The sequence below is a fragment of the Pseudorasbora parva genome, chromosome 11, assembly GCF_024679245.1.
Source record: "Pseudorasbora parva isolate DD20220531a chromosome 11, ASM2467924v1, whole genome shotgun sequence".
In the NCBI taxonomy this organism is placed as follows: domain Eukaryota; kingdom Metazoa; phylum Chordata; class Actinopteri; order Cypriniformes; family Gobionidae; genus Pseudorasbora; species Pseudorasbora parva.
This window is the reverse complement of record NC_090182.1, coordinates 26,054,555-26,065,767: the sequence shown is the minus strand read 5'-3', so window position 1 is coordinate 26,065,767 and position 11,213 is coordinate 26,054,555. Positions and strand designations below refer to the sequence as shown.

At 37.5% G+C, this 11,213-nt stretch overlaps 2 protein-coding genes across 2 annotated transcripts; both read right to left on the bottom strand.

Moving 5' to 3' along the window:
• Positions 1-818: 818 nt before the first annotated feature.
• Positions 819-6,551, bottom strand: chic1 (cysteine-rich hydrophobic domain 1). The gene is made up of 6 exons (XM_067457591.1): positions 6,359-6,551; positions 5,300-5,354; positions 4,253-4,408; positions 3,775-3,831; positions 3,277-3,336; positions 819-2,158 (listed from the first exon to the last, which is right to left on the bottom strand). The coding sequence occupies exons 1-6, from the start codon at positions 6,499-6,501 to the stop codon at positions 2,108-2,110; spliced, it is 522 nt and encodes a 173-aa protein (XP_067313692.1). The 5' UTR covers positions 6,502-6,551; the 3' UTR covers positions 819-2,107.
• Positions 6,552-8,275: 1,724 nt separating this feature from the next.
• On the bottom strand, positions 8,276-10,830 carry cdx4 (caudal type homeobox 4). The gene is made up of 3 exons (XM_067456584.1): positions 10,395-10,830; positions 8,755-8,900; positions 8,276-8,637 (listed from the first exon to the last, which is right to left on the bottom strand). Exons 1-3 carry the CDS (start codon positions 10,828-10,830, stop codon positions 8,404-8,406), a joined length of 816 nt encoding a protein of 271 aa, XP_067312685.1. The 3' UTR covers positions 8,276-8,403.
• Positions 10,831-11,213: the final 383 nt, after the last annotated feature.

Below are 11,213 nucleotides of genomic sequence, written 5' to 3'. Positions count from 1 at the left end.
TGGTAAACTCTGATTGTCTATTTGAAGATGTGCAAAACTCATCAGGCACCTGCTGAGAACGTGAACTACATCTGTGACACACACAAAAGGATATGTTGATTTAACTGACTGGATTTCAGATTACATATTTCAAAGATAATTACCAAATAATAAATAGTGGCTAAAATGTACATTTTCCAAACGTAGAAGAAATCTGCAGATATTTTTAAGGCCACATTTTAAAATTTCATACATTTATGGTCCATTTTTGTGTCTTAGCCTGCCCCCTAGAGGCCATATAAAGTTCAAGCTTTTATTTTTGCAAAACTTGTCTAATATCTTAAAATACATAAAACACAAGTGAAAGAGGAAAGATTTCCTCAAATGTAGCTGTTTTTTGTCTGCAACGTTCATTCACGTTCAATGTGAGTTCTTCACACACCTCTTCACACCCCGCTGTAAGTAAACCAATGGGTTTTTGTTGTACTTTTGGTTCTAGATCTGAGCTGTTACTGTACAGTACAAATCTGATTGTTTATTAATGTCAATTCAAAGTTAATTTGTATGTCTACTATTAGTCAGCCATTAAAGCAATCAATTTAAGTAAAAAAGCCTTAAAAATTAAGAAATTATTTTAAATGCAAGCATATAGAAAATACCAGCAACATTTTTTTAAATATCAAGGGCTTGCATAAAAATAAACAATTTGCAGAATAATGAATTACCACCATTATACAGTATGTAGTGTAAAAATATATAAATATCAATAATTATGTGTTCCCATACTTTATTATTTGTAAATATGCCCACAGTATACATAGAAAGAATTTTCAAAAACATCAAAATCAGGAATTTATTGAAGCTTTCCATATGAGTTGGTAGGGACAAACATTTACAGGTACTTTAACAGAACCAGCACAGAGCAGATTCCTTTCTCTCGGTTTGATTGCTAGGCAAAGAATCATTCCTCTTAAGCTCAGCTCCTCTCAAGACCATCTAGAGAGGCACTCGACTAATGCAGTGTTGTCTACAGTATATGCAGCAAAGAAGTCGTGCAGGTATAGAAAACACATGAGGGGCAGTTGTAACCATTACATTTACAATGCTGCATCTGCAGTCAACTCCGGAGCGTAACAGCATCCATGAACACACACTCCAAGATGAAACGAAACCAAGGAAAAAATACAGGGTAAAAATAACATTCCAACAAAAACTTGAATAGATAAATTTCACTTGGTGTGAAATGAATGACACATTGTTCTTGGTAACAAATTTTGCTTGATTGGCAAATGTTATCGTTTTTAAACACACCACAATGACATTGTTAAACAATATCAAAAACCTCCAGGACTATTAGCTTGTCCTTGTGTGCTCAAGTGCAATTTTCAGCCCTAACTCGAGTGGCATTTTGTACGTATATTTTATGGCTTACTGGGTAAACAGGTCCATATCAACTGTAAAGTTACAGAGACAGCTTATAAACAAATTATGCTACAATAATATATTGGCGAAAAACTAATAACCAGCTAAGTTACATAATGTAAACATGACATACCACACTGTACATCCCGTCCATGATATTTACAAGTCCGTTTGTTGACTTCCCCGTGTAGTAGACGAGCGCAAAAGGGCCAGAAGATCATGGTGCTGACAATTCCTTTAAGCTAGTTAAAACATAGCTTCAAAAAGTCCCAATGCTAGCCATTACACTCTGAAAACAACACACTACACACTTCTGACTCAGCTAAAAACAGTTGTCCTTTAACATAAGGCAAATTCACACCGTAAGGTGCCTTGTTCTTAACAACAATACCATAACATAGTATGTGGGAAGGACTTGATGGCTCTTTGGGGTAAATGCACTTTTAAACAGTATCAGTTTGCTTTGTTCCAATCACTCTTGTTATATATAACAAAACATCTGAGTGCAACACAGGAGCGCTTCTACTACATCAGGAAATGTGCAAAATCTGCTCTAAAGCAAAGTGACAGTGTTGCGAATTCTACTGTACAAGGTACTGGGAAAATGGGTCTTGTAGAAACCCAGTAAAGACCCTCAATCCAACATATATACAAGGCACTAAGGAGAGGAATGAAGGGCCTTCCACAAGGATCCAGCAAAAGTCCATTAGTCAGGTCTGAATATAGGATATTTTGGTACGAACTCTATAAGAATAACCTGTAGAAAAAAAACACTGTTAAGCAAGAACAATTGGGGGTTAAAAATCACCAGCCTCATGATTTACAACCTTATACTCTGCAGGTCACCAGACCAAAAAAACAACAAATAAAACTTGATATAAATAGAAAAAGTCTTTGTGTGTCAAGTTACAGAACTGCTTGATAATGATTGCTTCAGTTCATTGTGTTTACATTAGCTTTTAACATTTTCAACATTTTGGGATCAGTAAACATTTTTTTTAAATACATTTTTACTTTTTATATTTATCAAGGATGCATTAAATTGATCAGAAGTGACAGTAAAAATGTTTGTTACCAAAGAATATGCTGTTTTTGAAGTTTCTATTCATCAAGCAATCCTAAAATAGTACAGTTTCCACACAATATAAAAGCAGCACATTAATCACAAAGAGAGTATTGAGCACCAAATCAGCAGTAACTAAAAGTATTGACTTCAGAACATAAGAGCTTGGTAGCTTTTAATTTTTTTTTTTTTTTTTTAATCTTACTGACCCCAAACTTTTGAATGACAGCATAAACTAGGGTGTTTTGTATTTAGTATATATATATATATATATATATATATATATATATATATATATATATATATATATATATATATATATATATATATATATATATATATATATATATATATATATATTTTATTTGATGTGGTCACTGGCTGTAACCATAATGAACATGGTTGTAAACATGGTTGTGCCATATAAATATCACAGTTCTGAAAGTACTGTTTAACCCTCTCCCCCTTCTAAACATATATAATTATACTGTTGATTATGGTCACTAAAACAAATGTTCCCTTAAAGCCGATTCAACCTTAAAATTGGATCTCATATTTTAAAACAACCAAATATTTTTTGTAATTAATTACAATAACAATACTATAAATTATGATTCTTATCACAAACTGACAAGCAAGTCTGAGGCTGAATTGTTTTGACTGACTGAGTTTTCCGGATGGAAAACTAGATTTTAAATTTATGTAGCACATTTAATTTTGTGTCACATTTGCAAGCAATTTGGTCAAATTGAATCGTTATTTTCTTTGAATTACTGCTATCAAAGTTTCACAAAAAACAGCCATGAACTTACATATTCCATCATGTTGTTGCTCTCACATTTTCTCCTGCTGAGTTTCCAGTGCAGCCCCAGCTGAAGGCGAGACGCAGGAAGACACGGGTTAGACAAAGCCGTGCGGAAGATATTCAACATAGACGCAAGCACTTCAGATGCTCAGACACTTTACACACAAGGGTTAGCGGAGGTCAAGCAGTGGCCAGCGCTTAGAGGACTTTCCTTAACATGTCTGCACCGCTACTGCCTGTCAATCAAAGCTTCGAGACACAACAAAAACGAACGTTGCTTTTTACTGCTGACCTTTCCACAGTCTGGTCAGCCTGCGCACTATATCAATGCATCAGACCAAGATGGCTGCGAGGGCAACAAGCATTTGACAGGGTCAAATGTTAGCAGCCATTTTAATGATTGTTATCCACCACACACCAAGACTTAAACACCTCTTAACATGGCGGCTAAATTGGAGATGGTCTGCTGCTCTTATCTTTATGATCAGTCCTGCAATGAACTCACCTTGTGATATAATCTGTTGTTCTCCCATTCTAACAATTTCTGAAGGGATCTTCGCGTCTGAAAAAAACGAACGCAAAGAAATAATTAATACACAAACAAAGATAGATGCACGCACACAGGGCTTTACACTAATCACCCGTCAAACTCTTCAAGCACATGTTTAACAAATGGCAATAAAACTCTCAGGGCATGAAGACTTCAGAGCCATTTATGGAGCAGAGCTCGTAGTTAAGCACCTTGTAAGCTGCACGTCATGGCCAATAACTTAAAATTTGTAGCTGTAAAATCACCACCTTTCCACAGCATATAATTCAACAAGCCATGCCTTCTGACATATATCAAATTCACACTCCATTAAAAAGCTGACGCTTGTTACTTGCCTCCTTACTGAGCGGGTTTATTTCTCAGTTGTTCAAATATGGAATAAGTGATATGGATTAATGGGGGAAGGACAGGACGTGTCTAAAAAAGGACTCACTCTCTTATTGAGACATATGACAGGCCAAAGACTGCAGCCCACTGTACAGCAACAGCACAGGCAGCCGCAGAGCAGCCATTTCACATTGACCGGTAAGTTCTTCTTCAGGCATGCGTTTATTCGATTGACACTCGTCTTGAACTCCTCTGGAGCAACCTTGAGTAGATGGGTGAGAAACAAAGAGACTGTAGTATGTCATATAGTTTCTTTGTGCATTACCAGTAATAAATAAAAATTCAAAAATCATTTTATGCAATATAAATAGTACAATTAAAACAAGAACTAATGAGAAAAATAAAAGGAATACCATAGTCATAGGATGTATTTTTTTTAAAGAAAAACTTAATGTTTGCAGATGCTCTCTGGTGATCTTGCAATTGCACGCTTGAAACTTGCCAACTGAGCTCTGACACACTCAGGGCAAAGGGAGGACAAAAAGATGAGATAAGCCCGTGGCCTGTGGCTGCACCGTCTAAACAACCTGAATGGCTGCTCATTCCTCTCTGGGTATGTACACCATAAAACCGGGGTCGTAATCTTTTATGACAGGATGCAAAGGTCTCTTTGCAAACAGCAAAAGAACTCAGAATAAAGCCCAGCAGGCCTGATCTGCTCCCTTCAGTCATCATAATTCTGACCTCATCCATCACATGTCACCCTGGGTCACAATACTGGAGCTCCGTTTTATTGCCCCGCACTTCCCTCGGCCTGCTCTTCCCCCTGCAGCCTTTTTGTATTTCTGCGTCCGACCCAGGAAGCATCCCATTCTTGTGAATGGCAGTCTTTCTTTCATTATTTTGTAACTGGGAGCCGCGTCCTCCCAGCGCTGCGATCCCTGCCTGCTGGAGCTCTGGACGGTTTACTTATTGACAGATTCTGTGGCAAACACGCAGCATGCCTGAATTAAAACCATTTAAGAGACTTCATCAGAGGATTCTCTATTAATCAAAAGATTATAGCATGGTGAATAATGGTATAAGGGGAAAGATATTTTATTCACACCAACAAGCATGATTTACTTTATAGATACGATTTAGAGATCATTACCTTTCCTGTGAGAACAGAAGGAAACTCTGAATCAAATTTGTTGCTTAGTCCAAACCTGAAAACAGATATTTAAAAGGTTATAATTATGGTGAAAAGGTACGGAAGCCCATTTCTGTCACACTTTGGGAAATCATTAATGGGATTATGATATAAAATCAAAAGAGATGTTAATTATGAGACAGAAGTAATAAATAGATAAATAGTCATAATATTATGCCATAATTATGAAATGTAATATTGAAATTGAAAAAAAGGGTATAATTATGAAATAAAAAGTTTAAAAGTATCATAATTATATATTTTCTTTTCCATGTCATAATTATGCATCACCAAAGCATGATTTATTTTCTTATGTGGTAGAAACAGGCTTCCAAACAAAGGCTTTGTGTGCAATGACAGAAGAACGTTGGGTTCAGCTGAATTAGACCCTTTAAAGACTTAAACAGCACATAGACACAACAGAGTGAGAAAATTCAGTTTCTACATTTGACTTAAAACACCAGGAAACCTAAAAGCTGTTTAACTGTACTGGGTGATGTCTGATTATAATCCAATATTGTGCTGCACTGCTGTTTCGTGTAACGTACAAATATTATGTTGTTTACCTCATTATTTAATTCATTACCTCAAACCTTGCAGAAACAGCCAGATTTTGATGATACCATTTCTGAAATATGTGCATAACTGACAGTTGCGCTGTTCCACAATAGTGATTTATTTAAAATATTATCTCTAAGGTTTACCTCAACAGTACAGTTACCCACAACTTCAAATTAAAGCGAAGATCCTAATGAGTTTGAGTGTGGTTACGGGGCAGCCTTTATCCACAGACAGCAATAAAACCATAAATCTCTGAGCTAACAACAAGACTTCTGGTAACTAGGGATGATTCTTCCGCTTAAAATCACTGTCAGGATCCAGCTGGACCTGCCCGACCTACGTGTATTTTGATTCCACAACTTAGCGACAAAAACATGCAGTGAGCTTAGCATGGAGGCTACACAAACAGACATGACCTAACAGTGACTAAAAGCAGTGCTGCCGCATTCATGCGCTTACACGGTGATGTGACCAGCCCCACGCATCACCACAGGCTCTGGACAGTATCTGACGAGATGCTCTTCACTCACAATTCTCTCTTCTTCTTCTTCTAACTCATAAATGGTATCAAAGTCCGCCATGTTGGGCAGTAGGACGCTCATGACGTCTCTGGCACAGCGCCGATGACATCATCACACCACCAGTGCTGCACAGGGAGCGTGAGCGTCATCGCACTGCACGCGAGGGTCAGCGTCCATTGGCACTGTACACGAATCTGGTACAAAATAAGCTCCCGAACATCTTAAATAAAAGTTTTAATTAATAAAGCGAGGTGCTTAAAATGCTTATTGATGGTCAAATGTCAAGAGGAGAAATTACGTAGGCTAATGGGGCTATTTTATTCTAGTTTATTTGTGAGCAATTTCTATTGGCCTTCTATTCTATTGGCACGTATAGGGGTTATAAGATCAAATAGACATAATTTTAAACACCAGAATGTTTAGAGTTGCAAATTTAGTCTAAATCAAGTCTTCTTGCAGTAGTTTTGTGAGCAAATATGGGGATTTATATTTCTAGTAGGCTAGCCTAAATTAAGGAAAATATATTTTATCCTGTTTTTTCTTTCTTTCTTTTTCGTGGGTAACATTGTTGAATTGTTGAGTTTGATGAATGTTATCAACACTGAACATTTCCACGGAAAAATAGCCTGTTTTTACTGCAATGAATAATAGCCTTTAACAAAATTTTGGCATTGTATGATTTTCCTTTTTGGGTAGGGCCTTCTGTCAAGTCTTCTGAGATAGGTATGCTAAAATGCCTGTTTTGTGTGTTTTCCTGACATAGGCTACTTTTTGCTACAGGTTAATTGGATGTTACGGTAGCCAATAGTTTGTTGTAGGCTATACAAGTCTCATATCAAAGGGATTTGTGCATAAATCACAGTCATGGAACACCAGGCTAAAATGTGTCATTTATTGCCGTTTAATGCAAGGCAGGGGAATATCAACTGCAAACTGTTGATTTGTTATAATGTTTTTCATCTGACATGAAAAAGATAACTAAATAAGTTAAAATGACACAGAGCTGTTTCCACAATTTATTGTAAAGTCATTATTCGCCTTTTGGTTTTTTTGTGGAAAAATTGTTAACTAAAACCTACTCAGCAATTGGGTTGCATAAACAATACGACCACCCCAAAAGCCTCTTTTTGTTTGGTGGGTTTGTATAATCATCCAATTTCAATACATCCGTCATTCATACAGAAATATATGTTTAGGCTATAGGCTATAGCTTATATGCACTTTATAAATTGCTCAAATGCTCAGCCTTACAAGCCCAAAAGTTGTAAGCGGAGTTCTCAAATTTAAAAGGTAAATTAAAAGTAAATAGCCAACCTGCTGTCGGTCAAGCAGTGGGCCTCTTCGTTTAATGATATATCAAGACACAATAAAAGTTATTGCAAAACATTTTATTTACACATTGCTGGAATCAAACGTTATACCCGTATCAGGTGTGACACCTGCACATCACCCCTGTGAAGAGAAAGTGAACGACGTGCGCTTTGGACACAAACTGGAGCATAGAACAGCCTGCCATCGCAGGTCATTTGGTTTACACAGGCAATAAAAGTTGAACAGTTCCAGTGTCAGGATCCTTATACATCCCAAAAAAAACGCTGTACTGTAGGCCTAGTTTTTATTTTATTTACAAACATTTAGATACACTCACCACATACAGAACATGATATTTATATCTTAATTGAGCAAACACAAACAAACCATTAAAATATTAAGTCTCTGGGTCAGACGAACAAGGTTTTTGTATGTTTTTTGTTTCTTAATTTTAAAAACTATTCTATAAAAACAATATTTGAAGAGCCTCCAGCATTTCGTTGCATTTAAGACGCGATTCATCTGTGGTAATCCACAACGCGCGCCTTGATGCTTGTCATGTAATAGTTCATTACAAAGTAATCCTTTTTGACCACGTGAGTGGTCCGCTTCGGTTCTGTCCTTTCAGCGTGTTGGAGTGCTCAGTTAAAGTTGGACGTTCCAAGTTCGAGTTCACTGAGTGACAGTAACTTGCTGTATGTTCCTCATAGACGGTAAGGCGTTCATTCCTTGGGGTGGGTACATAGAACCGTGTATATCTGATGGACTCAGTGACCCTGGTACCGGTAGGGGACTGACAGAACCTGGATCGCTGTGGACTGATCCTCCGCTTCCGTCAGACTGACCCATTTTCTTTTTGATTAATTTCCTTTCCTTAGCTCTGCGGTTCTGAAACCAGATCTTTACCTGAGAAGACAAATGATAGGCTGCGGTTATATAAAGAAATAGGCTAAGTCGAATTGTTTGTGAGATAAATCTTTTTCCTATAAGTGAAAATCTAAATGGAAGTAATGTTAGGCCTACCTGTCTCTCTGAAAGCCCGAGGTGTACTGCCAATTCTGATTTTCTTCTGATTGTGATGTAGCGATTAAAATGAAACTCTTTCTCCAGCTCCAGTCTCTGGTGGTCTGTGTAAACCACTCGATATTTCTCCTTCGTTCTCGTTTTGCCTAAAATGAACGAATAGTCATTCAAAATATGAATGTAATGTCGTAAAAGAAATGACAATTGAGACAAAGTGAAATCAAGTAATCATTCTGCGTAAAATGCGTGCCATTATAATGACATTTTAAGGCATAGGAAAAACTTGCATTGTGTTATTTAATTTGCTAACATTTTTTAGGTAGCCTACTTCTATCTCTTAGTCAACTTTTGTTGTTGCATTTACACTCAATAACATTTTAACTATAATCATATTTGCAATATTTAGTCAGTTGTAGGCTATGAACCAGATTAGCTACATCGCTAGATATTCAAATTGAGCTTCTGATCTTCTTTGAGGAGATGTTTCTGAACAAACTGCAGAACAAAGAGACCCAAAGACATTACCCAAACGCCATTGATGTGTTAAGAGACAACACACGTCTTACAAAGAATCACAAGGAGATAACATCAAAAATCTTTTCCCCAAGTCGAGCATGCTACACTTGTTTTTGTAGACTACAGATTAGCTACCTTTGAAAAAAATTATGAACGAATAAAGAACGTGGCTAATTAATAGTGTTTTGAATGATAGGGTAGATATAGCTGCGAACACTTAGTCTAACATCCAATGTAAAATATGACAATATAACCTCACGTGTCATTTCCAAAACATTGATTTATTTAAACTGTAGATTTATAAAGGCATAATTTAACTTATTTACATTAAGGCGATTGTTTTCTTTATAAGATTTTTTTCCCCGCAGTTGTTTGCCGTCTATGCGCCGGAGACGGTAGAACTTTATTTGTTGTGAAATGTGTCACTATTTGAGGGAATATAACCCTCGCGAACAGAGGCAGAGGACGACGCGCTGCTGCATATCAAAGTGGGAAAAAAAGGTGTTGAAAAAGTCTCCGCCTGAATATGACAGATAACCCTCAAAACCTGAGACAATGTAACAGGAAAAGTAGACCTCACATCTCGTTTACAGGAGTCGCAAATTAGCATTACAAGTGACCCTGGCGCCAATTCCCAACACCTTCATTTTGCCACAAGTATTTCCCATGCGTTCATTTTTTCCAAATGAAACAAATGTAGGCTAATATAATATATTCCCGTTTCTGGAACGGAACGCGTTTTTCGAAAATTATTGTGGAGGGCAGAAGGACAGTTCTTAAAAAAAAAGAAAAAAAAGAAAGAAGCCATTTCGTAATATTTTGTCAGATGTGCAGTTAGTGGAGAGTAGCTATCCTATAAATAATCATAGTTTCACCATTGTTTGTTGCATTTTGCACGATTTGCCCACGTGTCAATTATTTTTCCCCCTATAATTTCAGGATTTAGCCACTAAACCAAAATAATAGAAAGCAAATATTTCGAAGTCTGTCATTTTCTATTTTCAGGTTGTTTTTATCACTAACTACAGCACCGTCTTTTTTCTATTTCTTTGTTTGTTTGTTTCTTTTCTTCTTCTTTTTTGTTGTTTTTTTGTTTGTTTTTAAAGACATCTGTTGGCCCTTACCGGTTGATGACGACTGGACGGTTTTGCTCATCCACTGATAGGAATTACGCCTTTCTCTCTCAGGGGAAAGTTGGGCCACAGAAATGTTTTCAGGTGGTGGAGCCAGCACTGCTGACCCAGGGCCGTGCATGGCATTATAATCAGGCGAGCAGTAGGAAACTTGTCCCGGGGATGAATTGCTCATAGGTGCAGAAATGGTGTTTGGAGGTCCGAGGCTGTAGGCGCCCCAGTCCTCTCTCGGTGCGCCGTAAGGAGCCCCCCATGCCCCTGCTGACTGTGCGTGTGTGTCCATGTTGGGCACATGATGGTATCCGGTAAAATCTGAATACTGGGATGTGGAGACAAAATTTTGTGGTGGAAGACTGATGCCAGATCGTCGTACAGCTCCTTGGTGATACATGCTTCCCTCTTTATCCAAAAGGTATCCAACGTACATGATTCGAAAGAAACCCCTAAAATAACTTTTTTTAAGGCAACATGCCAGCCATGCATCAAGCCAAATGTCTCTTAACAACAAGGCCTGACTTAAATCTTTTACTATTTATCTCAAGGGTGGTAGTCCAAAATGATCTCCAGGTCACGCGACGTAGTCCTTGACGTGCTTCAATCAAACATGATGTGACTCTGTTGTCAAGTTGGTGGTGGCAAAGGTATAACCAAGCCCTCCTGACGTCAGCCACGACTTCAAAACCTCTCGATTTGCATTCAAATGAGTAGCCAATAACACAACCAAGCCCTCACAGATTCCCCTAGCGCCAGATTTTCGCATCACCTCAGACTTCACTGATATTCATATTCATACCTGCTCTAGCCTATATG